The sequence below is a fragment of the Podarcis vaucheri genome, assembly GCF_965113315.1.
Source record: "Podarcis vaucheri genome assembly, chromosome: 14".
NCBI classification, from domain to species: domain Eukaryota; kingdom Metazoa; phylum Chordata; class Lepidosauria; order Squamata; family Lacertidae; genus Podarcis; species Podarcis vaucheri.
Genome location: NC_138752.1, coordinates 28,868,348 through 28,894,954, shown reverse-complemented (window position 1 = coordinate 28,894,954; position 26,607 = coordinate 28,868,348). Strand labels below are relative to the sequence as shown.

General features: G+C 43.4%; 1 protein-coding gene and 1 long non-coding RNA gene across 6 annotated transcripts; one reads left to right on the top strand and one right to left on the bottom strand.

Moving 5' to 3' along the window:
• Positions 1–1,024: 1,024 nt before the first annotated feature.
• On the top strand, positions 1,025–20,090 carry GOLM2 (golgi membrane protein 2). 5 transcript variants are annotated; one of them, XR_014213423.1, is made up of 12 exons: positions 1,025–1,173; positions 2,314–2,686; positions 6,289–6,343; positions 7,666–7,768; positions 8,858–8,948; positions 9,678–9,825; positions 10,139–10,219; positions 11,249–11,344; positions 12,540–12,698; positions 16,279–16,446; positions 18,398–18,591; positions 19,262–20,090. XR_014213423.1 is itself a non-coding variant. In XM_082198677.1 (11 exons), the coding sequence occupies exons 2-11, from the start codon at positions 2,360–2,362 to the stop codon at positions 18,466–18,468; spliced, it is 1,296 nt and encodes a 431-aa protein (XP_082054803.1). In that variant the 5' UTR covers positions 1,025–1,173; positions 2,314–2,359; the 3' UTR covers positions 18,469–20,090. The 5 variants fall into 5 exon arrangements, 3 of the variants coding, with proteins under 3 accessions (XP_082054803.1, XP_082054802.1, XP_082054804.1); XR_014213424.1 differs by adding an exon at positions 17,366–17,424 and having other exon boundaries at positions 18,398–20,090; XM_082198677.1 differs by having other exon boundaries at positions 9,681–9,825; positions 18,398–20,090.
• Positions 20,091–21,228: 1,138 nt separating this feature from the next.
• On the bottom strand, positions 21,229–25,781 carry LOC309518553. Its single transcript, XR_014213485.1, has 3 exons — positions 25,646–25,781; positions 25,069–25,302; positions 21,229–21,609 (listed from the first exon to the last, which is right to left on the bottom strand). It is a non-coding gene; the product is annotated as an uncharacterized lncRNA (long non-coding RNA).
• Positions 25,782–26,607: the final 826 nt, after the last annotated feature.

The following is a 26,607-nucleotide window of genomic DNA, read 5'->3' as shown; positions in this document are numbered from 1 at the left end:
AAGTAAAAGAAAATAAACTTTAGCGCCCCTTCCTCTCTTTTGCCCCCTCTTTTCTTCCCAACCCTATGCTGCATATAACAAACACCAATATCTCAGGGCAAATATGATCTGTAGAAAACACAACCTGAAGAAAGAGACAATGCATGTGCTTTTGTAAACGAGGAAAATCTTTAATATTTTTTTTGTTATTTTAAAAAAGCACCAGCAATGAGTGCGCAATGCAAGAGAAAAGGCAAGCGACTGAGGATTTTTATTTTTGAAATTCTGGTCTTTTCATGCCCTAGTTTTAAACTAGGCCATCTCTCCTCCTTTTTAAGTAACTGGCTGGCAGGCACCTGGCGCATCTGGATAGGGACGGCAGCTCTGAACCGGGGACTGCAGTGCCACCGACTCCCGCCACCTCTCTTTGCCCCATTACCAGCAGCGAGGCTCCTCTGTAGCCCCGGACTCGTCCACACAGCCCTTCATTCCCCCGCCCCCCTCAACTGACTCTTCCCCGGTCAATTAAGAAACTCAACCCAGAAGGACTGCGTCCCAAGATCAAAATGGGTTTGCCGAAGGGAGGTTGAACCCAAGTCCCGCCGCCCCCCCCCCCGCCGGCGGTTCCCCGTCCCCCACCTCGCGGCTCTGTGGGAACCCGCTTCCAGACAGGCCTCGGGGCTCCGCCGCGGCGGTACTCTGGGCCACCGGACGAACAGGCGGCAGCACCAATGCAGACCGGGCTTAACCACCGGGGCCTCCCCTACCCGTGTGGGCACCTCATTGAGGCGGCGGCGCGTCTGGTGTGAAGGGCGCCCTTCCTCGGCCGCCCCTTGCCTGAGAGGCCTCCCGCCAGCAGCCGAATCCCACCCGGCAAAGCCGAGGCCGGATCATTTTCCTATCCGCGCCCGGCCACTCTGCCGCGTCATCTCCTCAGGGACGGCTCTCGCGCTCTCCGTCGGGCAAGACTGAAGCCTCGCGAGACCTGGAGCGGGAACGGGGAAGGAGGAGGGGGAACCTGCGCTGCTTCCGCCGTTCTCGCGAGAAGCGGCTCCACGGCGACAGGAACGCGAATACGGAAGTGGCGGCGGCGGCGCCGCTGCATCGGAAGGCGAAGACGGTTGGAAGGCGAGGGGGGCAAAGGCCAGGAGAGGCGGGGGCGCGCGTGGCGCGGTGGCCGGGGGAGCAGAGGAGGTAGAGCGGCGCCTCCCGCCACCCCCACCCCCGGGTAGTGGGATGGGCCTCTTCCTCCCGCATCAGCCCCTCCTTCTCCCCTCCCGGCGGGGACGCGACCTCGCGGGGCTCCTCGCTCGGCCTCTCTCGCGCTCCTGCAGAGGCGGCCCGAGCGAGAGAAGCCTGGGCAGCTGCAGCTGCTGTTCTTTGCACGGCGGGCCTGGGAGCTGGGAAAACGGGGTGCGGTGGGCGACGTTGGCTAATAGCACCTCCCCCACCCGCGGCCAAGAGGACTCAACTGGGGAGGGGTTAAAATGTAGAGGGGAGGCGGGGAGAGATGCGGCCAGCACAGCAACGGAGACAATTCGGGGGAAGATCTTGCACGCAGCGCTGAACCAGCCCCCTCCCCTCTACGATCCCCTCCCCTACCTATCTTCCCGCACCAAAGGTGGGCGCAGTGTTCGGCTTTGCAGATGCAGAGCATGATTTAGACTGAGCTAGGACCTGAGTGCTGTACGGGCTTTCCCCCTCTTCCCCTGAAAAGTGAGAGAGGGTCCATCGTCTGGCCTCACTTTTGATTTCTGTGACGGTCTACGTTGCCTTTATTGACTTGGATTTGGCTTTCTCTAGTCCAGTGGTTGCCAAACTCGGCCCTCCACATGTTTTGGAACTACAGTTCCCATCATCCCTGACCATCTGTTATCTAGGGATGGGAGTTGTAGTCCCAAAACATCTGGAGGGCCGAGTTTGGCCACCACTGCATCAGTCTAAACTTTATTTTAACCTGCTCCCATAACCCTGGCATACAGAAGAAAGGACAAGCTAGGCAGTCCCCTCTCTGCACTGGCAAGCCACTACAGTAACCTATGTGCTGACTAAAAAAAGTCAAATTTCAAAATCATCCTATTTTATTAAGAGCTGGTTTTGGAAATTAGGAGGTAGTTGCCTTCTCTCCTGTGTTAAATAAATGCTTTAGATTATTTCTCAGTACTCCTTAAGATAAAAACAAACCTGTTTCTATTTATATACATGCAATGGAAGCTGAACACATCCCAGTCAATGATTCTGTGTATTCCTATTTCTTATATTTTGTTCCTGAAAAGTCAGTGGGGTTTTTGTTGTCTTTCTCTACTTGTGCTGACTTGGGTACTTTCTTTCCAGGTAGGTGCAGTGAGAAGCTGAAGCGCCCCCCGCCCCAGCCTCCCCCATGGTGGGGTTTGGGGCCAACCGGAGGGGGGGCCGTCTCCCTTCGTTCCTCTTTGTTGCCTTGCTGCTAGTCATTGCCGTCCTTGCCTTCAATTACTGGACTACCTCATCCCGCCAAACGGTCCTGCAGGAGGAGGTGGCAGAGTTGCAGGGCCAGGCCAAGCGCAGTGATGTTGCCAGGGGGCGCTTGGAGAAGAGGAACTCTGAGCTCTTGCTCCAGGGGGAGCTTCACAAGAAACAGCTGGAGCAGAAGGAAGCTGAGCACAGCCAGCTGAGCAACCAACTGCAAGCCAGGGAAGGCCAGATAAGGAAGTGTGAAGAGAGCAGGGTGAGGTGTCATTGCATATGATGGTTGCTTGTGTCTATTTTATGCTGTCTAGTACCGTATATTCCAAACAGCATGTCCGAAACTAACTGGTCACCAGCTGCCTTTTGTGAGAGCAAGGGCAGCTGTTATCAATCACTGACCTTCTAGCTTTCCCTTTCCGAACTACTCCCATGAAGCCTTTTGATATGCTGGTACCTTTTGCCTATATAAAAAACTTTCATGTGGTTTCTGCCCACCCACCCCCATATCTCCCTCTGCCGCTCCCTTTTCTCCACTGTTTATGAGGCATGTTTTTAGTTTTCAGCTTTGCTTTCTGTTCCTAGATAGATTCCCCTCCTCATCTTATTTCAGAAGAGAAGGGCTATGTATCGGTGTGCTTTTAAGCAAAATGAGCTTTGTTTGGGGAGAGAGAGGGAGGGGGAATGAAATCAAGGAAGTTGCTTTGTTGTTGTTGTGACAAGTTTACTTCCTTCTGCTTGTGGGCATTCCTTTCTTTTTTACATAATGGTTTGGGACCTTCTCTCTTCACCCATCCCCCATTATTTAGGAGGTATATTATGGCATTTTAAAGACGTAACACATTTAAGCCCACTTGGTCAGACTGCTGAATGCATCTCATGAAGGCAACTGTAGCCTGCAAATGCTTGTTTATATCACAGAAGTCTGACAGCTAGTTGTTTTGTTGTGTTGAATCTCTTAAGACTGGAGTCCCATTAGCTGTATTTACACAAGAAAACACTCTTGAGAGGACATGGCACCCATCAAGGGAGAGAGAAAAGATGGTGCTTACATTAATCTTTTAATGTTTTAAGAGATTCTCAGATTCTAGGTTTTCAAAGGAAGGTTTGCAAAATGCATTAACATTTACAGAATTAGTTTGCTATGATAAATGTGGCATTCCAGATACCCATAACTTTTCATGTAACAGAATTTTGAAGGCTGAGATGTACAGGCAGTCCTGCAAAAAAATGTTCTTTTTGCGGAGGAGTAAATCGTGGCTGGGAGTAAGGAGCCAATTTGTCTAAAGCCTTGGTTTTCATAGATTATTCCCTATTCCCAGGATGTGGGACTTCATTGTTCCAGCTGCCAACACTTTCATTGTGTGATCACACAGGAATAATTATGTGGCAGCAAAATGCTTTATCAACCAAGGCCATATTCCAAATATGAATGCCTGGGTAGTACATTAATATCTGACCTCCAGGTACAAATGGTATCGAAAGTCAGAAGTAGTAGTCCTGGGATTAACATTGCAGCCTAATTAATGTAAGGCAGGCATGTCCAACAGGAAGATCACGATCTACTGGTAGATCACAGGGTGTCCCAGGTTGATCGCCACCCCCCAGGTCGATCTCACCCCCCAAAAAAAAGCTCAACAACTCTGGTCCATCCGTCAATGATAATGGGTAGATCATTGCCAGGTTTTTTTTAATACTGTGAGTAGATCTCAGTCTCTTGGTAGTTGGACATCCCTGATGTAGGGTAATGCTTGTTAAATCATATTGACATAGCAACTAATGTGCAGGCACTCTAGGTGGGGAGGCTGATTATCATGACCTTTTTGGGTCCAGAATGATGTGTGACTTCCTGCAAGAGTGACAGGAGAAGTGTGACTCTGTGATCCTCTTGGATATGCAGCACCTTTTGAAACTGTTGAGCACAGAGGACTGGCTCTTTGGGTTGGGAGTGCAGTGGTTCCTCTCCTCTCTTCAGGAGCGGAAGGTAGCCTTGGGAGACTTCTGTTGGACCCCATGGCAGTTGATCTGTGGAGTCCCTCAGAGTTCCATTCTGCCCACAATGCTACTAGCCATGCAGATTCTCAACCAATGTCTGGCCACTGTAATAGGCTGGATGAGGGAGAATAAATTAAAGGTGACTTCGGATAAGATGAGGATGCTGTGGCTTGGTGGTTTCTGAGTTCATGAATTAGCATAGGGAAGTCTAACTTTTCATACCAAGTGGGCTGCAAGAGTACTTCAACATGGAACCTGCTGGCCGCACACTGTGCGGGTGGGGTGGGGTGCATGCCCAAAATCTGATGCCCCCCGCATCCCTCACATTGCCTTCCCAAAGCTGGGAAAGTTCTCACAAGGATTTGAGAAGAAAGTGGGAGGACTCTAGGAACCTGCCAGAGCCTTCACACCTCCTTTCCAAAGCCCAGCGCCTCTGCCTGGGCTTTGGGAAGGCCGCATGAAAACAGTTGTGGGGCATAAAATATTGCTGAGGGATGGCTCTTGTGCCACACATTGGACCATTCTGAATTAGGAGAACAACCTATTCTTGGTGGGGTTCAATTCCCTTGAAGGAGTAGGTACAGATTCTTAAGGGGTACCTCTGGATCCATATCTCTTACTGGAGACAAAAGTATTCTCAGTACAGTGGTGCCTCGCAAGACGAAATTAATCCGTTCCACGAGTCTCTTCGTCTTGCGGTTTTTTCGTCTTGTGAAGCACGGCTATTAGCGGCTTAAAGAAAAAGGAAACAAACTCGCAAGAACTCACAAGACGTTTCATCTTGCGAAGCAAGCCCATAGGGAAATTCGTCTTGCGGAATGACTCAAAAAACGGAAAACTCTTTCGTCTTGCGAGGCGTTCGTCTTGCGAGGTACCACTGTATTGTGCAGTGGCTTTGCTCATCTTTGGCTGTTCCTGGACAGGGTTAGTTTAGCCACAATGATCTGTGTTCTGATAACTTCTTGTCTGGACTACTGTAATGCAGTAGTCATTACAGTATGTGGAGCTACCTTTGAATACTATAGTACTTGGGAACTGCAGCTTGTGCAAAATATAGTTTTCCATTGTTTGAGTGGGTCCACCAGCCAGAGTGGTTGTTACTTGGGTTCTTAAGGAAATTTCTGCAGTGGCTGCCAGTACATTTACAAGTCAAATCCAAGGTTTTTCAGATGATGTATAAAAACCTGATATGCCTTGGGACTTAAAATCTTGAGGGAGTCTCTGTCCTTGCGTGGGAGATTAGTTGGGGCAGGGAGCTCCTTAGCATCCCACCACTAGGTTCTGTGCACTTCACTGGGATGTGGTGTGGTCCTTTTCTGTTGTGGTATCTGTAGGAAGGGACGCCCCAGAATTTGGTTGATACCTTCACTGCTGCCTTTTAGATGCTTGGTTGAAAATGCAGCCTTCAGTGCAATAGTGCCACTCACACTGGCAAATATTTCAACTGCTGTTTCTACGATTTGTTGTTGTTTATGTTTGGTTTTATGCAATATTATTGTTACCTTCCCAGAGATCTGTGAAAGTGGGGCAGAATATAAATGAATAAAAAAAAATCATTGATTAATCTGCATTCTAAGGAAACATTGAAGTGGTATTTTTACAACAATCATCCCCCCCCCCCCGAATTTGAATGGCTACTGGGGTCAAAGTAAAAAATGTTGCTTCTTGTTGTCTTGAAGTGTAAATGGATTGTGTGCAATATCTTGAATGAAAAAGAAAATAGATTTTGGGAAGCCTTTGTTGAAACTTTAGGCTATTTAATAAGCTCAGTGTTTCATCAAAGTCTTGTTTACCATGATCATTTTGATATTAACTGCATAGTCATAATATGACCACTAATTTGCACAATATATATTTCCTCCTTTTCAGATTAAGCTTCAGAACAACATATCATACCAAATGGCAGACATACATCGCTTAAAGGGTAAGGAGTCAAAAGAAAGGAGAAGCATGCAGCAGTTAAACCTACTAATTCTGAGAGCAGTATAAAGAAAGTATACTGGTAGCAAAGTAGCAACTGGTGATGTAGATTATTTGGAGAATTGTGAATTGGGAAAGTTTCTGGTGCCCTAGAGATCTAATTTAGCAGGTTTATTTTACTTGTATTGGTAAGCAAAGCTTAAAACTTTGCAACTGTCAAGTTTTCCTAATACTCTTCCTCTTGACATGAGCTAGAGCCTTTCTTTAAAAAATATCATGCTGTGTTTGTTTATCTGGCACAGAAGGGCCATTGCCTCGCTTGCCATTATCCATTTTCTGTTCCTGCCTTAAAGATGAGAGCATGAGTTCTGTTTTGTTACAAATTCTGCAAATGTGCCCTCAAATGTCTCATAGACCTTCAATATGCAGCAGTGTTTTGGTTTTTAAAGGGAGAGTTGACGTTATAGCATAGGCAGTGATTTCTATCTGTTGTACAGCCAAGTGCCATAACATTAAAATAGTTTAAAGTCCTCTGGTGGAGATCTTACATTGCTAAAAGTCAAAGAATTGCTTTGTTTATGCAACAACACACCACTGTAGTATGGTCTCTAATATGGTTCATTACCACTGGTAATCTTCTTACACGGCTTTGTCAGGTGAAGTTACAAAGTCATGTTCTCACAGAATGGAAGTCATGTGAAATAAATAACATTATGTCATACCCTTTCCAACACTGATATTTGTTCATATATAAAGGGTGCTGGAGAGTAAATGGCAATGCTTTACAAAGATAGATGCACATGCAGACCCACATTAAATCCCCATACATCCATGAAGTTGATTGGGTGATCTTGGACCCTAATCTACATTAAAGTGTTGTGAAGATAAAGGGGGAGGGGAAAGAAATATGTACACTCCTCTGAGTTTGAATGATGGGCAGGATGTCAATAAGTAAGTGCTGTGGCTCCTTGGGCTCTAACATTATAGTTTGCAAGATGTAAGAGTCTGCTTTACTAAAATACAAGCATTACATACTAAAAATTGAATGTGGTATCACTGAGACCGTATTATGCCGCGGAGACTCCAGAAAGAAAAGTAACACCTCTTTCACACACACACACACACAAGCTTTCTTCTATTTTGTAATGAGGTTCCTAAACAGTTATATTTTAGGTTTCGTATCACTTGTCCAAGACATTAGCGTATACAGAATATTCTATTTTAGCAGTGGAAAAATAACAATTTCCCAACTTGTGGGGAAAAGTTGCATTTAAGTTATGAAGGCATTATTTTTCTAACCATCTTGACTTTTACACTTTGCCTTAGAACAACTTGCAGAGTTGCGTCAAGAATTTATTCGTCAAGAGGACCAGCTTCATGAATATAGGAACAACAATACACAACTTCTGAAAAGGTTGGAGTATGAAAGGTGAGCATAGTACTATATAAATCTGAACTGATGCCAATGTACTCTAATAATACAGAGTTCTGCAGAGTGTTTCCAGCTTAGCTGTGCCATGAACTTTCAGATCAAAGTGGAGTCCTGCTTTTGACATCAGCGTCCTATATGCAGAAGGAGTTAGAAGAAAAGCATATTTTAGGACAGCTGTGGTAGGGTAGTGCCCTTTCTGCCCTCACTGAAAAGGAGACTAGTGAAACTTCATGATTTTGACTTGCTTGCTAAAAGAAGCAAAAGAAATGGTGCTCAGAACCCGCTAATCAAGGTATCCAAGGTAGAATTCCTGAGGGATGGCAATCTCTGCACCAAAGATGTATTGATTATCCTACAGCACCATCAGTCAACACAGTGGAGGGTGCTTCACAGTTTGCTATGTTATGTGGAATGGAGGGAGAGCCAATTCCATGTTCCATCTCCTGACTCAGGCAAGGAATAAGCAAACACAATGATAGGGAAAGGTCTGACAGGAGATTTCAATTCTTGTGGCACTTATTCATAGAATCATAGTTGGAAAGGACCCCCCAAGGGTCATCTGCTTCAACCCCCTGCAATGCAGGAATCTTGAAACCATACCAGTCCCTGCTTAACTTTGCAAATGTGCTAGCAATTTTATTGCCATTCATGTGTCCATAAGGAGAGTCACCTTAATTTAGAACTTAAGTCTTAGTAGAGGCTGCAACTCTTTCCTTTGCAAAGAGCATCCATAATATTGTGGTAGAGCATCTGCTTTGTATGTAGAAGATATGAGCTTCAGTCCCTGGCATCTTCACTTAAAAGGATCTGTGGACTTCTGTCATCAACTCCAGGATTCTATGATCTTGGGAAATATCCCTCTTGCCTCAGACTTTAGAGAAACACTACCATCTGGTGTTGATGACTTTTGCTATGCTAGATGGACCGAAAGACTGGATTCGTACATTCAGTGCCTTGCAAGGAAAAGAGATACTGTTTTGTTCCAGAAACAAATAGTACTTCGGCGGAGAGCATATAAAACATGTGTCAATCTTGGGGAAAAGTTATAAAATTTGTTACCTGTGTGTACATTATCTGTTCTGCCAGTTTTCAGTGTGGACATCAGATCAAAGAACTGAGGATGCAGCATGAAGAAAATATGAGAAAGTTAGAGGACCAAGTTACACAAGACCAAAAGGTACATCATCTAAATGCTCAGTTGTTGAAGTCTGTGAAGGGCCATAGTTGAGGGGTAGAGAGAGCATCTTCCTTGGATGCAGGAGGTCCCAGGTTTAATCCCCAGCATCTCCAGGTAGTGCTGGGAATGTCCAAGAAGGTATCTTCATATGTTCCTATCATTTTTTATGGACACTTGAGAATGGTTTGAAATACCATTTTCCTTTGGTAATTTCCTCTCTACTTACTCATTAAGAGAAGGGTCAGGCTCTAACCCAAGCATAGGCCCTCAGCCCTCCAGATGTTTTGGTACTACAGTGCCCATCATCCCTGACCTGTTAGCTAGGGATCATGGGAGTTGTAGGGCCGGGTTTGCCTATGCCTGATCTAACCAGCTTTCGCTCCACTTGGGAATGGATTGCTTTGCATCGTACCCTTCACTGCTCGCTGCATGATTCTAGGATGGGTTGCCAGCACCCCTGTTGCCATGATGATAATGATGATGATAACAATCATGATAATAATAAAATTTATTATTTATATGCTGCTCATCTGGCGTAGATCAGTTCTATCCGTAAATTTGATGTTAGACTTTGTTATGAGAAAAGAACAAAACTTGGTTGAGATAGAAGTAGAAGTGAATTTCCATTGACAACAGACTGAATCATCCTAATGGAGTGACAGGCACACAGGATGTCTAATTCAAATGTGAACAACTGTGTTTCATAGTTGGTTCTTTACATTTTTGCAGCAGGCTGCACACAGAAGCCAGTCCAGTAAGGATATTGAGAGCAACCTGAGCAATAATCCAACAGTATTGAAGACAATGCAACAATTGGATGAAAAGAATGTAATTAGGAATGAAACACCTTCCATCAACAATATCTCAGATGGCAAAGGTCTGTCTAGTACAATTGTGGGTCATATCGCTATGTACGTCTTAAGTGTCTTGGGAGAATGCAGGGTACCTGGCTGGCTAGGAACTCCTCAGTCTTGAGGCACAAATCTGGTGCCATTTTTATCATTGGCCAGCAATGAAGTCTTGGAGAGAGTTGCCTGCCTTTGCAGCTAGCTCACTGAGGGAGATGTATTGCTTTTTGTTCCGAAACTATGATCTACTACCTCTAGTCCAGTCCCTGTAACAATTCTGAATCCACTTAGAACTTAAAAATAAGCAGCAGTAAGGAGAGAAATTTCTTCTTGTCTTGACAGAGAAAATGAAACCAGATGATGATGCAGGCATGCCTGGGATAGAAGAGAACGACGCTGCTAAAGCTGAAGATACACTCACTGGTTAGCAAAGCTATATATATTTTACTACTACCATGGTACCTCGGGTTACATACGCTTCAGGTTACAGACTCCGCTAACCCAGAAATAGTACCTCGGGTTAAGAACTTTGCTTCAGGATGAGAACAGAAATCGTGCTCCAGCAGCAGGAGGCCCCATTAGCTAAGGTGGTGCTTCAGGTTAAGAACAGACCTCCAGAACAAATTAAGTTCTTAATCCAAGGTACCACTGTACTACTACTATTATTTCTAAGTAATCTAAAATCTATTATTTTTAATAATTCTGAAATAAGCATTTCCTTCCTCGGCAGTTTGTTTTTTTTAGATGGGTTACTGATTTCAACTCCAGAGAAAGGGCTAGCTAGTGTCAGATTTCAGCTTGTTGCCAAAGATGACCAAGGTAGTTTACAAGAGGACTTGCCTGAAGAGGGGTGAAGTGCTATTGGCTAAAGCAGTTATCAGATGTGAAATAAAAAGACAGATGCTGCACCAGAGTCTCTGGATTCCCTGTTGTCTAGATTCTTAGTATAAACTGGCAGAATTACTTGCCACTGATTCTTGCTCATCAATAAGAAGTATAAATAGGGAGGGGGAGCTTTCGTCTTCTTTTTTTGCAACCCTGCAAAATTGCACTTAACTCTTCTCGGCATAGCAAATGCTGCCCTGACAAAACATTTCAAACTGGTGAGAACGCAAACTTTTGTTATAGTATACTGGATTCTGGCCCTTGCAGGAAAGCCCCTGCTTCTGTATGGCTTATCTTGAAAATAGAGAAGAGCTTCTGCCAACAACTGCATTTGTACCAATCTTGGTTCACTTATCAGAAATCAGCCCTTTGCAGAACATATAACAACAACAACAACAATTTTATTATTTATACCCTGCCCATGTGGCTGGGTTTCCCCAGCCACTCTGGGCGGCTTCCAACAGAACATATCAGTTCTCTTTTTGAACAGTGCACTCAGTGGTTGCCTTAGGATGTGCCATTGGTATTAGTAGATCAGTGAGTCATAGTGTGGTTTTGTTTGTTTAGCTTTAAAGAAGCCACTTGTTTCAGCTTCTCAGAATGAACCTCAACCCAATGGAAATCTTCCAACAGAAAAGCCCCATGCTCCAAACCTGGCTCAAGGTAAGTCCCTGGTGTATCTTTAAAACAGGAGTAAATATTCTCCTTCAGTGAAGGGCATTCTAAAGCAGGTTATCCCTCACTCTCTTATGGCGGAATGAGGTCACCAGTTCTTCCCCAGCCTGCTAAGAGTCAACGGGGAGGACCACCGGCTCCCTCGGCCAATAAAGCGAGATGAGCGCCGCAACCCCAGAGTTGTCTGCGACTGGACCTAATGGTCAGGGGTCCCTTTACCTTTAAGTTATACGTACAGCAGACTTGTTGAAATAAATGGTCTTAAGAGAAAAAAGTTGTTCTCAGTCTGGCCTCTCCTTTAGTCTTTATGCAGAGCCAAGGTGAATGTGATCTAAAACTTCTTTAGGAGTGTTTAAAACCACCACCTTCCTTCTCTGTTTCTCAGGTTTAGCAAAGACATTACAAAGCAGACATTATTTAGGAATTAGAGGCGTGAAGGTGTACATGTGGGCAGCTTTTATTTGTAAAGTGAGCAATCCCAGGGAACAGAGAGCGATAATCACCAGAGAGTGGAAGTGAGAAGCAAATACTGACAAGGTTAATTTAACTTGTAAAAGGTCTGAAGTTAATCCAGTTTGTTCCCATTGTGGGGCAGGGGCAATTTGATTTTTAGGGGGGGGCAATTCAAGAATGGGTTATTAACAGTGAATGGCCTTTTAGGCTTCCTCCACTTGAATAGGAGTTCACTTTTTGAATAATAAGAATTATATGTCCCGGGGGGTGGGGGGTGTCAGGATTTTAGAGATACTTAGGTGGGGCATGGCCAAAAAAAGGTTGGAAACCACTGCTGTCCCCACACCATGCATTAAATTAAAGAATGGATAAAGTGGTTTGAGTGACACAAGTGGTCACTAGACTTGGTAAGAAAGTAACGTCCAGGCATAGAGAAAGCCTGATGCTTCCAATGATGTATTTGCAGCATTCCTCTTAAGCTTTTAAAAGAAGTGTGACAGAAGTATCAATAGCTGATAATGGATGACACTCCTTCTTCCCCATTCTCTGCCTTGACTACTGAGAAAATGAAAGCACAGGTGTCAGCAATGTTTGTTTAAAAAACACAAAAAAACAAAAACACCAGGGGATCCCTTGCCCTTCAAAAAGGACTTAATTCATAAGCTGCTTTTCCTTGTGCCTGAACAGTGCAATTAGTCAAAGTGTTTTAATTGTTTTTGTGCGCTTCCAGGTGTAAACAGTAACCAGGATGGAAATGCTGACATCATAAAGCAGATCCCACCAAATCCTCTTCAGCATTTGATTCCTGATCATGTCCTAGATAATCAGAAAGCTGAAAAAGAACATTTAAAAAAGGACAGAATCAGTGACTTCCAAAGAATGAAGCAAAGTAAGTTAATCAGACCCTTGCTCATAATTCTGATTCAGACCCTCACTCATAATTGAAGCAACACAGTAAAACCAAAGTGTGGATTTTCTAGATGAGTTAATATTCCGATCGAAAGGTCGGCGGTTCGAATCCCCGCGGCGGGGTGCGCTCCCGCTGTTCGGTCCCAGCGCCTGCCCACCTAGCAGTTCGAAAGCACCCCCGGGTGCAAGTAGATAAATAGGTACCGCTTACCAGCGGGAAGGTAAACGGCGTTCCGTGTGCGGCTCTGGCTCGCCAGAGCAGCGATGTCACGCTGGCCACGTGACCCGGAAGTGTCCCCGGACAGCGCTGGCCCCCGGCCAATAAATGTGAGATGGGCGCACAAACCCCACAGTCTGTCAAGACTGGCCCGTTCGGGCAGGGGTACCTTTACCTTTACCTTTAATGTTAATAACACCAGATCTTGTGGGGATGGGGAGCTTTAGCTGTGCCCTCTTCACTACCATTCCCACCTTCACTCAGTCTGACCACTCTGGTAATTTTGAGGATGTGTTTGATCAATGGAAAAGAAAGAGACAATAGGTCACATTTCCATTGTGAGACACTGTGAATATGAACAGCTTTAGATAGGCACAACTTTAAGAATCAAGCTTGATTCCAAACTTTCTTTCCTTGAATTCTTGTGGCTTGTTATAAATAGAAACTTAGTGTGCTTAAAGTGTTGTTTAGTTCCAAAAGTGTTGCCTACTCTTTTTTTGCAATTTTTCTTGAGGGTTTAAGGTTCATTTTCACCATATTATGACAACATCTAACTTCAATTATTTCATTGTGTTAAACCTAGAAATAGACTTTCTTAGGCTGCAAATCCTGTTACAGGTAGTGAAGCATATACTTCTCTTTGGGCGGGTATAAGATTGCACTGTTAAACAGTTTAATAAACTCATGGATCCCTTTCTTTTCATAGTGCTTAACAATTTTGAATGGCCCAGAAACTGATAAATCCATGCAATGCAAGCTATAGTCTAACTCTTTTCCTCAAGTTAGGAATTGCTTGCATCGCTGAGGGTTTGCTTTAATATACCTCTTGGAAATTAAAAAATAGCTGAGCTCTGGTCTTGAGATACAGAAAAGTGGAACTTTTCATAAGTATCTTCTGTAGCTTTAAGTGAAGCAGGTCAGTTTTTCAGTGATGTTTTTTGTCCTTCTACAAGCCTTTGGGTTTCCCCTCACTCTTATATGTGGATGGTGTCATTTTGCTTACATAAGGATCCAGAATGTTCCATAAAACTTCAAGAATAGGGGGAATGGTGCCCCAAACTCCCACAGCATAGTTGAAATGACAAACTGAATTGACTCATCTTTGCCATGCTGCAGAAAGCCATTGAAGATAGTGCAAGGTAGGCTCCCTCATGAAGGTACATAGGTAATGCAGAAGGTCCTGTATGGCTACAGTCAGATGTATGGTTATAGTTAATGGGACACACAAGAGTATCATCACCAGCACTTTGAAATGGTCCTGGAAATAAATTAAAACCTAGTGGAGCTGTTTCAGCAACCTAGTGGAGCTGTTTACACCTGACTGCTGTATCCTGGGCCAGTTGACTATATAGTATTTCAATATATAGTATTTGTTGCTCAGATTCTATTTGTTGAAGATTACAGTTATGGCTGTCCGTTTTCTCCCACCATATTTGGTATGGGTATTCTCCCCCAAACTACACCCCTGTATGGACATATAATGTGAAACTGTATTGCTATGTAAGGGTCTCAAAGTAATGCCCGCCTATGCAACTTAGCAAGATTGTTGTGTTTGAAAACAGCCTTGGGCTTATAATCTCTTTAGACAGATGCAAATAATTCAAGCGATTCCAGGAGCTTTCCACTGTCTTGATTTCAATTTATTAAATGCTTCCTATAAAATATTTCTAAGCAATTTAACTATTAAGAACAGTAACAATAATAAGTGATTTTAACTTTTAGACATGGAAACTTCAGAGTTCTCCTGTGTGGCTGAATGGTAATTGAAGAATTTTTGAGAGAACTTAAAAATAACCACAACAAATGCTAGGGATATTACCATAGACCAAGCCAGGGCTGAGGAACCGGATCCACTTTGAAGACCAGATCCTGATCTGTTCCCTCCATCTGCCGGTCATTTTGGCAGGTGGGTCATGTCAAATGACACCCAGTGATCCAGAGTTCAAGCCACAGGGTCATCTCCAACTCTAGTGTTTATAGTCCCACAACTCTAACATAAGAGATGAGCTTCTGCCTGCTGCCTTTTCCAAGAGCAAGCAGGTGCTTATCACCGATCTTAGCATTGTGATGCTTAATGCTATGAGTATGCTATGATCTGGGCCAGATTCAGAGGCCTGGTGGGCCAAAGATTCTCCACTTTGTACCCCCAAGTACAAACATGTTTTATGTGAGCATGAATTCCTCAGTGCACCTGTTGGCACTTCTGGCTCTGAGCAGATTATCTGACAAGGAAGCATTTAAAATTTCTCAAAATACTTTTAAAATTGCTTCATAGTTTAGCTGTGGCTCTGGAAATGAACTCTTGAGCCTTCATTTTCTTCAGATCTGCAACGTTGGACAGGCATTTCGGAAATAAGTTGTAAATTATTTTCATTTTATGAAGCTTCTAATTGTTTGCTTCAGTCGTGCTTAGCTGTAATTTTTCAAGATATAGAAAACAGATGAAGCGTGACATTGTAACTGGAGAACTCTCAATCGTTGACGTCTTTACTTGCCACTTACTGTTCATTTCATATGGAAGATTTAAGCGAACTTTATTTGCTTGCAGCTTATTGTCAACTCTCTGCTGTAGTCCGTATTTCCGACACTCAAGTGTGTGTGTGTGTTTATCTTAGCTGTTTAGCTCAAGTGTTCAGTTTGTAAATATTGTTATTGGAAAACACCAAAGGCCTATGCAAGTTTTCATCTTCTGGAAATGTCAGTAGCCTTCTTTTGCAGAATCCTACATGGCTGAAAGATAAACTTTGTGTTGGGCTCAGACCTTTGCCCTGAGCTGACTCTTCCTCTGCTACTAGCATGACACTGAATCTTACTTTTTGCTCATGCGTATAGTGTGAGATGTATTCTTTTCTTTGGTTTAATCTATATTTCACTGTGTAGAACTACTTTTCCATTTTTTAAAAAGTTTCTAAAGCTTTGAAAAATTCAGATTAAAAAATAGTTACATTAAAGGCTATAGTATACAAACGATTATAAAGCTCAGATCTTGTCAAAGCAACCAAAATATTTTGGTAAAGTTTCATTAATACAAGCTGCTCACTTATTCCAAAAAGGCAGTTGCCTTCTTTTGAGGCAAGTGTTTTGTGTCTTAGATATAAAACACTGGAGATTTTAAGGGGCTAGAGATTATAATGAAAGGTCATAAAATTTAGTGCTCTGAAGTTCCAGACAAAAGGATTTTTCTCAATTTATAGTGCTGCAAGGATTATTCGCAACCACTTTTAAACACTTTTCTGAGTTCAGATTCCTTCCTGCTTCTCTTTACTCCGCTTTTTTCTCTCCCCTTCTCTCTCCCTCCCCTTCATCCTGGCCTCTGACTATAAATCCTTTGCCTACTTCACAGGCCGGTTCTTTGATGAGAATGAGTCCCCTGTTGATCCGCAACATGGCTCTAAACTGGCGGATTATAATGGGGATGATGGGAACGTGGGTGAGTATGAGGCAGACAAGCAGGCTGAGCTGGCCTACAATGAGGAAGAGGATGGTGATGGTGGTGAAGAAGACGTCCAAGGTGAGCTTGGGCCTTGTCTCCATCCCATTCATGTGATTCCCTCACTTGAGAACCATGCTGCAGTGGTGTAAAGTTCCACTATTTAGCTGCTTAGAAAGGTCCTGCTGTGAATAAACAGCTGAATTTTGACTGTGTCATCTTCTAGCAGTTCAGCTTGTGAAATAACTCTAGAACTTGAAGCAATTTCTAATTGGTAGTAAATACGGTTTTTTCCAGTAGTCTTGAATTTGTACCAGAGGGAGTCAAGGGTACTGTGGTGAAGCTGGTTCTTGCCTATGCAGGGGATGATAAAACCATTCTTGAAGGTGCTGCTGCGTTTTTCTCCTTATTGCCAAGGACTAACACGGTGGCTGTCCTGGAATTAATTTGTGCGTCTAGCTATTAGGAAAGCATGCGGATCTGGCATAGGCCCAAAGCTGAATCTGTAGCCATCACTGTTGTGATTAACTATAGCTATCTGGAATGTTCTTATGCCTTACTAATATACATAATCGGTGGACCTCCATGGTGCATTTCTGTTGCTTCCAATACCAAAGGTGTTCTCATGCATGCTCTCATCTTGCACTTGGCATATGCCTTGGTCTATCACCCTCTTTTACCTGTTTGCTTCCACTGCTTGTGTGTGTGGTGTGGTATCGCTTCCAAACCCTAAACTGCCTCTACCAACTTGAAGAACAAAGTAGCACATAGTAAATTTTTTTTGTACTGCAGAAGACTCGAGAAATAGCTTCCACAGTTCAGTTTTCCAAATCACATTAGGGCCCAAACTGGTATTCATGTTAACTAAACCCGTTTTCTCTCTTTACCCTGCCCTCCCCGGAATACAGCAGTTTTCCCATTCATTTCAAGGGCTCTTGTGGAGACATCCTCTCATTAAATTATGAAATGTGAAATACAAATTTATTTTGCATCTTCCCAGGATAAGATGTTATCATTTTCCAAAGCTTCATTCTTGACACTGGTGTTCTAATCTTCTAGGTCAGTTGAAATTCTTTTAAATTGGCCTGCCTGCAAGTACCATAGAATTTTAAGAGGGTGTTTTTGTTTAGTTTGGAATGAAGTGCTGCTGGCATTTCTTTAAAAATATGCTTTTTTCCTATCAGGGAAGTTGGTAGGTCCAGCACACATTAAGTGACAGAACAACTTCTATTAACTTACAGTCACATTGTAAGCATAATTGTATGTGAGATTAATCTGTTGGGAGACCATAAGAGAAAATGATATTAGTAGTCTCTAAATACATTCCCGTCTGAATCCCCTCATGTAAGTATTGGGTGATAATGAAGTTTAAATCAAACTAGGTGCTATCCTTCAAAACACTATATTTGTGTGCAGATTATATTGCAGCTCTTTTTATGCCTCTTGTACCTATGAACAGCATTCGTCCACAGCAGTTGATTGTGGGAGGGTTACTTCTGGTTGGATGGACTCTGCCTTTGTGTGCCTAGCAGCAGGGTTTCAGACTGGGTGTGCATGTGTAAGATGTCTTAAGGTAATGCTACTGTTCAATTAATTCTAGTATGCTGTAAAAGCCTAGAGGGGTATGGAGAACACTAGTTCAGAATCAGTACAGCTAAATAACTTACTCATCCTACTAAGCCAAACGGGTGGGTAACCTGCAGGTTGGTTTGCTCCCAAGCTCCTGTGAATCCTCCTTGGGATTGTGTTGTGTATAAAATGATACAGATGGGATGGGGAAGAGCAAATAGGAAGGAAAACAGTGGTTCAAAGCAGAAAGTTTACAGAAATGCAGACCTCTAGAACAAAGGATGTTAAGTAATTGTTTCTCTTAGTAAAGAATCTTGCATACAAAAATTCTGGATATGCACACTTCACACACCCATAATTTATATGGAAAGGCAGTGAATCGTTTGTTCTCAACACATGGTCCTGTGGGTTTCAGAGAACTTACTTTAAAAACTTAATGTTGGTTTGCCTCCTTTGATTCCAGATGATGAGGAGAGAGAGCTTCAAATGGATATTGCAGACTACGGAAAACCACACTTCAACGATGTACTTTAAATTCCAAATTACCTTTATCTGAGGGATTCTGCAAGAGGGAAAAAATCGCAACCGGTTTTTCAGTATTTACTGTAAGAGACACTGAAAAGAATGACAGCAAAAAGTTAACAGTGGAAGGAAAAGGTAAAATGCTGTGTATATGTATATAGTTGTACTTATTTCGCAAATGAACAGAACCAGAGATGGTTTGTTCTTTTAGGAGATGCTTAATAACCTGAAACTACGCAAAGTTGGGTGCACCTGGCTCTTTATTGGACTGGGCAGTAAGACTGTTCCTTACCTGTAACCTTTGAAATAATAGCTAACATTGCAAAATAACTTAGGTCAACATGTTTCTGAAACTAAGCCACTTTGTAAACTGGAGAACTTTGTACAGTTTGTATCTTATATATGAATTACTTCATTGCAGGAATAACTGTACAGATGGGACACTCTTTGATACCACAATGTATTTAACCCATGCAAGCAAATTATTCATTTCTCTTACTGTTGTGACTTGCATTTTAGAGACTACATTTCATTTTGAGAAAGTTGACTGAAAATGTGTTTGTGTTTTATGAAAGAACTTTCCTTACTATAACTAAGGAAGGTCTGTGTGATACATACTACATTAATTCTATACGAGACAATATTGTTAACTCTAGGAGAGTGACTAAAGTTATCCATAGTAAAAATGCAGCAACAGTGTAGTGATTTTATAGGATAATTACCAGAATTTAAATCTGCAAAACCTACAACCAGTATTTCCAACACATAAAAGCTATAAATATTTTATTTGCCTTTGTTTTTACAGCAGTGATTTCAATCTTATGCAATAATAGCCGAATGTAATGGAGAGTGGCTAAAAGTGCAATCTCATCAGTTTCTTCATTCATTCCTGTCTGAACCTCTGATGTGTTTCAGAATTGGAGTCATGCTCAGTTTGTTTCAACTTCAGTGCTGTAGTATGGATTACTCAAAACGCTGGGCATGTTCTATGTTCTTGCAGTTTTGTACTGTGTTTTTGTGTAAGAGGTCTTACTTTGTTTTTTTGTTTGTTTTGATGTTTAAGCACTTTCTGAAGTTCACAGAAATGGTTATGCCCATCTATATCCTGAGCAACAAGTTATTAACCCTAGTTATCAACAAGGGCTACTGTGAATAAAGAATTTAGGTCCTATGACAGGGTTGATTGTACTTCATGATTTCTGCTGTACTCAGGTTATTGGTCTCTTTGGTAAGTTAAAGTTAATTTGCAGTAATTTAATTAACAATTTGCATTGAATAAAAAGGAGAGATCTGTTTAAGACTTCCCTTAGAACAGTGTTTATTTCTGACAACAAATATGGTAGTTTGTGCTTGGGCACTTCTCAAGCACACAAACCTGGACACATGAGCGGTGACTGTTCGTCTTAGTTTTATTTTCAAGCTGTAAAACTTACAAGGCTGAACCTGCCTTAGAGGTAGTTTCTCTCCCCCTCTCCCTGCCACCATTCCTAACACCTCTTTCTCCATAAGTCTTCAGTGTTGTACTTTGTGAATTGACCAAAATGTGTCTGCCCTAAATTAGGTGTAATTTTATTAGGATTTTGCTGTTGAAATCCAAAATTTAATAGGTTCTAATAAAACTTAATGCAGTTTTAGTGCTTGTCTTTGTGTCCTTTCAACCATCCAGTGAAGGAGGGCAGTTCGTTCCAGGGATGTGCTGCTCTCCATTCTATGAACCTGGTCAGCCTCACAAGCTGTCCATGGGTGAATTTTTATGATGCACTCAAGGCATAAGTCATGCTTCTGTGGTGTAGTGAGAGCCAATGTGGTGTAGTAGTTAAGAGCGGTAGGCTCATAATCTGGGGAACCGGGTTCACGTCTCCGCTCCTCCACATGCAGCTGCTGGGTGACCTTGGGCCAGTCACACTTCTCTGAAGTCTCTCAGCCCCACTCACCTCACAGAGTGTTTGTTGTGGGGGAGGAAGGGAAAAGGAGAATGTTAGCCGCTTTGAGACTCCTTAAAGTATCAAATCCAAACTACTACTACTACTACTACTTCTTCTTCTTCTTCTTCTTCTTCTTCTTCTTCTTCTTCTTCTTCTTCTTCTGACCTTTTGGCATAACAGACTGCCTTCCCGAACAATGGTACCTCTAGAAGGTTTGGATTTCAATTTCTATCAGCTCTAGTCAGCCAGAGGCTGAAAGTTGTAGTCCAGAACAGCTGGAGAGCACCAGGTTTGGGAAGGTTGGTATAAGTGTGCTGGTTCCTGAAAAGGGGGAATTGAGGCTTGCAGACAGACAAAAATCTGTATCTGAACAGAGATTGATTTCAGCTTTAAGACCCATATCAATTAACACATTATTTGGTAGTCTCATGTTTAAAGAACATCAGTTCTGCGGTTCAGTTTAATTGCAATGAATCCCAAGTAATGCTGCTTCACACAAAGAATTTCACTATGCAAAGTGCTTAGGTGTAGGAAAATTATACAGCAAAATGCACACTTGTGCAAGTGCATTGAGACTAAAGGCACTGTGGTCCTCCTGTGTCCATTTGCTGCTACCATTGGCATGCTATCTGGGGCTAGGCCATTGTTTGGTTTAGCATTATCTCTGAACCTGGGCTATTGGTTTTTCTGGAGTAAGAGAAACCCCAAGCCCAGGTTTGAACATCATTCTATGTCAAACCCATGGTTCAGTCCTGGGTAGCACAACAGCAATATTTGCTCCAAGAATCTACTCTTCTTGCTAAACTGTGCTTCAGCTTGTAGACATGCAGTCTTAACATTTATTTAGAGTACTTGCTTTCCAGTTTACAGTCCTGAGCACCTCTTAAAGCAGTTTATTAAAAAATTCTCAAAATTAAAGTCACACTGTAATCTAGACAGGATGGCACGGTACTTGTGTGAAACAGATTATTCAGCCCTTGTCCTTCTCTGGTGTCTGAGCAAGCAGCAGTTCCTTCCAAAGTATTTTTAGGCAAAGGTGGGGCTGAACAGCTAGGTCTTACTCAGCCCATGTTGGAAGCAGTCTTCCCTTGCTAGCAGGTGGCAGTTGCCAGGAAACAGCTCCTTTTGAGGCAAGGCAAGGGGGCTATACAGCTATATGTTGCTCAGGCTCTGACAAAAGTAGTCTTCCCTTGCTGGCAGTTGCCAGGCAACAATTGTGTAAAGCAGCCTGTCAGGGAAGAAGTAGAGAAACTGCATGTTGTTCCAGGAAACTGAGCTTTCTTCAGCAATTGCTAACTATTGGGATGGGGGGAGGGAGATCATATAAAGCAGACATGGACCAAACTGACAGTCTTGCTACAGCAATGCAACTGAACTTGTACAAGGTAAGCACAAATCTAACTCTTCTCCTATACATGCTTCTTGGTCTGTAAATTAATGGGCAGGAACACAGCCACCCTCACACTGCTAATTTGAATCTGCACTGGACGTACATAAAAGGTGATGTGTTAAATTGTCATAACTGCCTCTGTCCTGTAGGCATCCTTTTCTTAAAGCAACATGTTTGCTGCCTGTGGTGCAATTTGAGTATCTAAACAGCACATGCTTGCTGTACACAATTCCATGCATGCGAGATTGAAGAGGGAAGGGTTTGTGGAAAAATAAATATTAGAAAGCATCTACTTGTATTTCCTTCCAAACAAGCAATCTAAAAGCTGCAAGCTTGTGTTGGGGCTGTTTTCCAAAATGAGTGGTTTACACACCTACCAACTTATGTGTGATGCCATTACCATGGAAACAGGTACCAGCTTGACACAAATAATGCTGCACCATTTGAGGTGCTTCCAATCCAACTGTGGCTTGCCTTAAGAGCCACATCTTGATTTTAAACCTGCAGCCCTAATATGCTAGAATAAAAAATTTAAAAAGCATTTTGCTTTCTGCAGCGAGCAAAAAGCTTTGTCGTAAAGTATCTGGTAATAAGCATACCAAATCAAATTCTTAATGTCTGCTTTATAAATAGCAATGGCATTGCCCTATGCAATGATATGTTTTAAACAGAGTAATCTCAGAAAGCAACTCACCCAGCCAACTTGAAAGCTTTGCATAATTTTGGATTAGGTTCTTTTATGCACAGTGGAAATGTTTTGAGTGCTAAGCCAGGACACATTGTTGCTCTAGGCAATTCAGAAGTTGTGCCCCATAATCCACTATAAATTTGGATTTTATCATCTGGTTATGGCCTACTGCTTTTATCATTTTACTTATTTTAAGTTTGAAGTAGAGGATACCATGGGAGTTTTATGCTGAAGGGCATTTTATAAGCTGTTTGTTGTATAAATAAATATTGTTTCAAATGGCCCATAAACATATAGTTTATTGAACAGCAGAATGCATGTTATGAACTCCATGGACCAGGCCTATTGATGCTCTAATAAGCACCCTCTTCTACAATTTTACGGTTGAAACAAGGCATGATAAGGCTTGTGGAAAGTCTGGGCAGCAGCTTCTTGGGTGGTTTCTTCAATCTCATTCTTCCAAAAACCACAAAGCAGATCCCAACATGACAGCTTCCCTACATCCCGGTTTATAAACATAACCAGTTTTCTCTCACAAACAGCTTTCTGAACAACCCAAACCCAGAGAAGCGTGCCAAAGAGTAGCCTCCAGGCACAGCAATCAGCAATGCCACCCTCACCCCCATCAAATCTTCTCACATCTGCCAGGCCTTTAAGCTCAATTTGATGGTCTTATCTTCAAAGGTGCGGTCTCCCTCTCTTTGCCAACAATACAAGAATTATGATGTAGAAGTTGATTAATAGTTCGCAGTTCCTTATTTGCACAGAAGTTTGAAACAGCTCAAGCAGAAAACTTAAAAGTTTTGGTCTATCCTTATCATGACTGATAGACTCTCTTTCGACAACATCATTGTTCTCCAATTCAAACTGTAGTCTTGGTGCAACCCTTGTATAGATGCACAGTGACCCCAAATGACAATAAATGATAAGGAAATACACCATAATAAGCTTTGACCTATGCCAAATCATACATCCACATATCAAGAGGAGTGTTGTCTAGAAAAAGTACAGTGGTACCTCAGGTTAAGTACTTAATTTGTTCTGGAGGTCCGTACTTAACCTGAAACTGTTCTTAACCTGAAGCACCACTTTAGCTAATGGGGCCTCCTGCTGCCACCACGCCGCCAGAGCACAATTTCTGTTCTCATTCTGAAGCAAAGTTCTTAACCTGAAGCACTATTTCTGGGTTAACAGAGTCTGTAACCTGAAGCGTATGTAACCTGAAGCATATGTAACCTGAGGTACCACTGTATGTCTAGCTCAATGTCTCTTCAGCATAGTGCAAGGTCAAATGTGACCCACCACCAATGTATATTGAAAAGAATAAGGAACTGGGCATGTACACCCCAAAAACAAGATTTAGGCCACACCTCCAATAAAGTATTTATAAAAGGCATTTAATTATGCCTAATTCAATGCTTATCGGGCATAGTGCAGTGCTGTATGCAGCACCCCTATGCCAATAATAGCCACAATATGTACTTTGGCCCACCACATCCACAGCATCAGGATAGTGTCCTCTATGAAATGGTACTGAATTGGATTAGGGAGCCAAAATATGTCCAAAAAAAGGAGCTAAGAGTGCACACTCTAAAATAACCTTTGGTCTACCACCAATCATACACCCATGCATCCAGCATTTGGATAGCATTGAATCACATTCAGCCCAATGCATTTCTTAGGCACAGACATTTTCAAGTGCTAGTACCCTCCTCACTCATACAACCCCAGTTCCTTTTTTCTGCTATTGATGGTGCCCAGCACATTTGAGCTTTTATAGGCATCAAGCTGCCACTTCTGACAGTTTGCTGCACCCAAATGCTACACTGGGCAGGGCATAGTTAAATGCCTTTCCACATACCTGGAGGTGTGGAATTTAAGATTTGGGGTGTGCACTGCCCAAATTATTTTTTTGTTATTGCCATTGGAGGTCTTCACCCACTTGGTAGTATTCAGCAAACAGCAATTTTGATGGAGAAAACTATTGTGACTCTTGGAGGCGATAGCCTGTCACTCATGGAGATATACAATACGTGATAGACAAAAGCTTATTCTGAGGTTCAGGGCCAGATAAACTTTAGTTCTCTTTTTTAAAAGAAGTTTTCTGCTTGAAGTGTGTTTTGAACTTTCATGCAAGTAAGGAACTGGTAACTAGTAACCAACTTAAGCACCATACAAATATTGAATTATAATAAAAAATGTATTCTGATACTGAAGTAAGGGAATGCAGGCAGGGATTCAGTAAACTGAATGCTTTCTGTCATTATGTGACTGGTAAAGCTATAAAAGATCAGCCAGAGAGTTCTTCCCCTGATTATATTGTTGTGGTGATGTTTTAACTAACAGATATTTTGTTGGATGGGTGGCTGCTCGTTACCAAGTGAGCAATTGACACTATGCTTTGGGGATAAAATCAGTCAAAATCTTGATACACATGTTTTTGACCATGATGGTGATTTTCTGTGGACTAGACTCAAAAGTCTGAATGGACTTTCACTAGATGTATTTGGACACTGTTAGCTTGGAGACCTTGCAACTCTGCTACCTTGAAAACAGATAGCACCTTGCTGAGCAGACACATACAGCTAGAGATGTAACAAAGGACTCACCTCAAGATGAAATCACAGTGCTGGATACCTTTGCACTTCATAAGGGAGGACAAACAAAATGTGTGCCTGGAAAAACAAAAAGGCCTGTTTCCCCAGGAATGCATTGTTTTAGGCAGTTCTAACTGAAGAAACCCCTTCAAAGGTTTCAGGAAGGCCACTGTGAGGTCAGCGCTTTGATTCAGTGGTATACAAGTCCATCTCAATCCGCTAGGTGGCAGAGCCAGAAGCAGCATCCTTTGGGAAGGTGAAACACAGGAAAGTCCACTTAACCATCTTGTTTATGGATATCACTTAGTTACCTTTCCATGCATGGGGGGAAAATACTCAAGGCGTTAAGTACTACCAAATGTAACGGGATTAGCAGTCACGTAAATATAACTAGATATGTAGCCTCTAAAGCAGATTATACATTTTTAAAGTGACATGAAATTAATTAGTTGCAGGGATTGTGACTTCTGCAACCGTTATGCAAAATTCGATCAAATATTTTTGTGGACCCTTCTCTCTTTTAAACATTTCCTTGCCTTGGAGCTGCAGTACCTATGAAGTTGTGCTGCTGGAAAAACAACAGCCTTACCTGCCAACTGCACCTGTTGGATTTGCTCTATGCCGCCTTGTCCAAACGCCCTAGGCAGCGAACAGGATCTCGCTGCCGAGGGACCTGTTTCCTGCTTATCTTTTCTGTGGCTGCTCGTCTTCGAAATCAACGCAATCATTCCTCATTCTCCGACGGGCGGGAAAATTTAAACACGCACACACGAAGAAACTGCTTCAGCAAGTCCGGAAAAAAAGGGAAAATCCTCCCCGCCGCCCCCTTCAGTCCTTTCGGAGCGCCTCCGAAGGGGCGAGCGGCCCCTACGGTAGCTGTGGCCCGGCCCGCGGGTCCAGAGTGTGTCCGGGGTCCGGGCGTGCCTTTGCGGTTCCTATCCTGGCGCCGGCTGCCTTCCCCGGCCGGCGGGGTCCTGCTGCCTCTCGACTCGCCAGTCCAGCGGCGCTGGGCGGCCTCCCACAGACAGCAAAAGCAGCCGCTTCCTCCCTGGAGGCGAGGCTTGTGCGAGTGGAAGAAGTTCGCCCGAGCATGTGCAGAGTTCCGTGGCGGTGGCGTCGACCAAAATGCATTTCTCTGGGAGACGCAGGACCCCACAAGCACGAGCTGCTTGAGGGCGCCTTCTTCCCCTTCTCTTCAGCCGGCTGCTCACCTCCCTTTTCCCTCTTCCCTCTTCCTCTCACAGCCGAAGAACCGATTCCCCTCAGGAACCGCTCCTCCCGCCCGCGGGGCTAGCCTGGCGCGCGCGCGCGGAGTGCGCCTGCGCAGTAACTGCGACGGCCCAGGCAGGCAAGCAAGGCACCTCCCTCCCTCTCTCGCTGCCCCCTCCTTCCTCCTCCTCCTCCCGTCATCATCCGGGTCCTTCCGTGCGGTGCAGCAGGTCGGTAGGCGGGAAATGGCGACTGGCCGCTGCCGGGGCTGCTGAGCGGCTACGGAGCCCCCGGCGGCGGCGGTGCTGCTTCGTGCGACCAAGGTGGCGGGGGGCCCGGCCC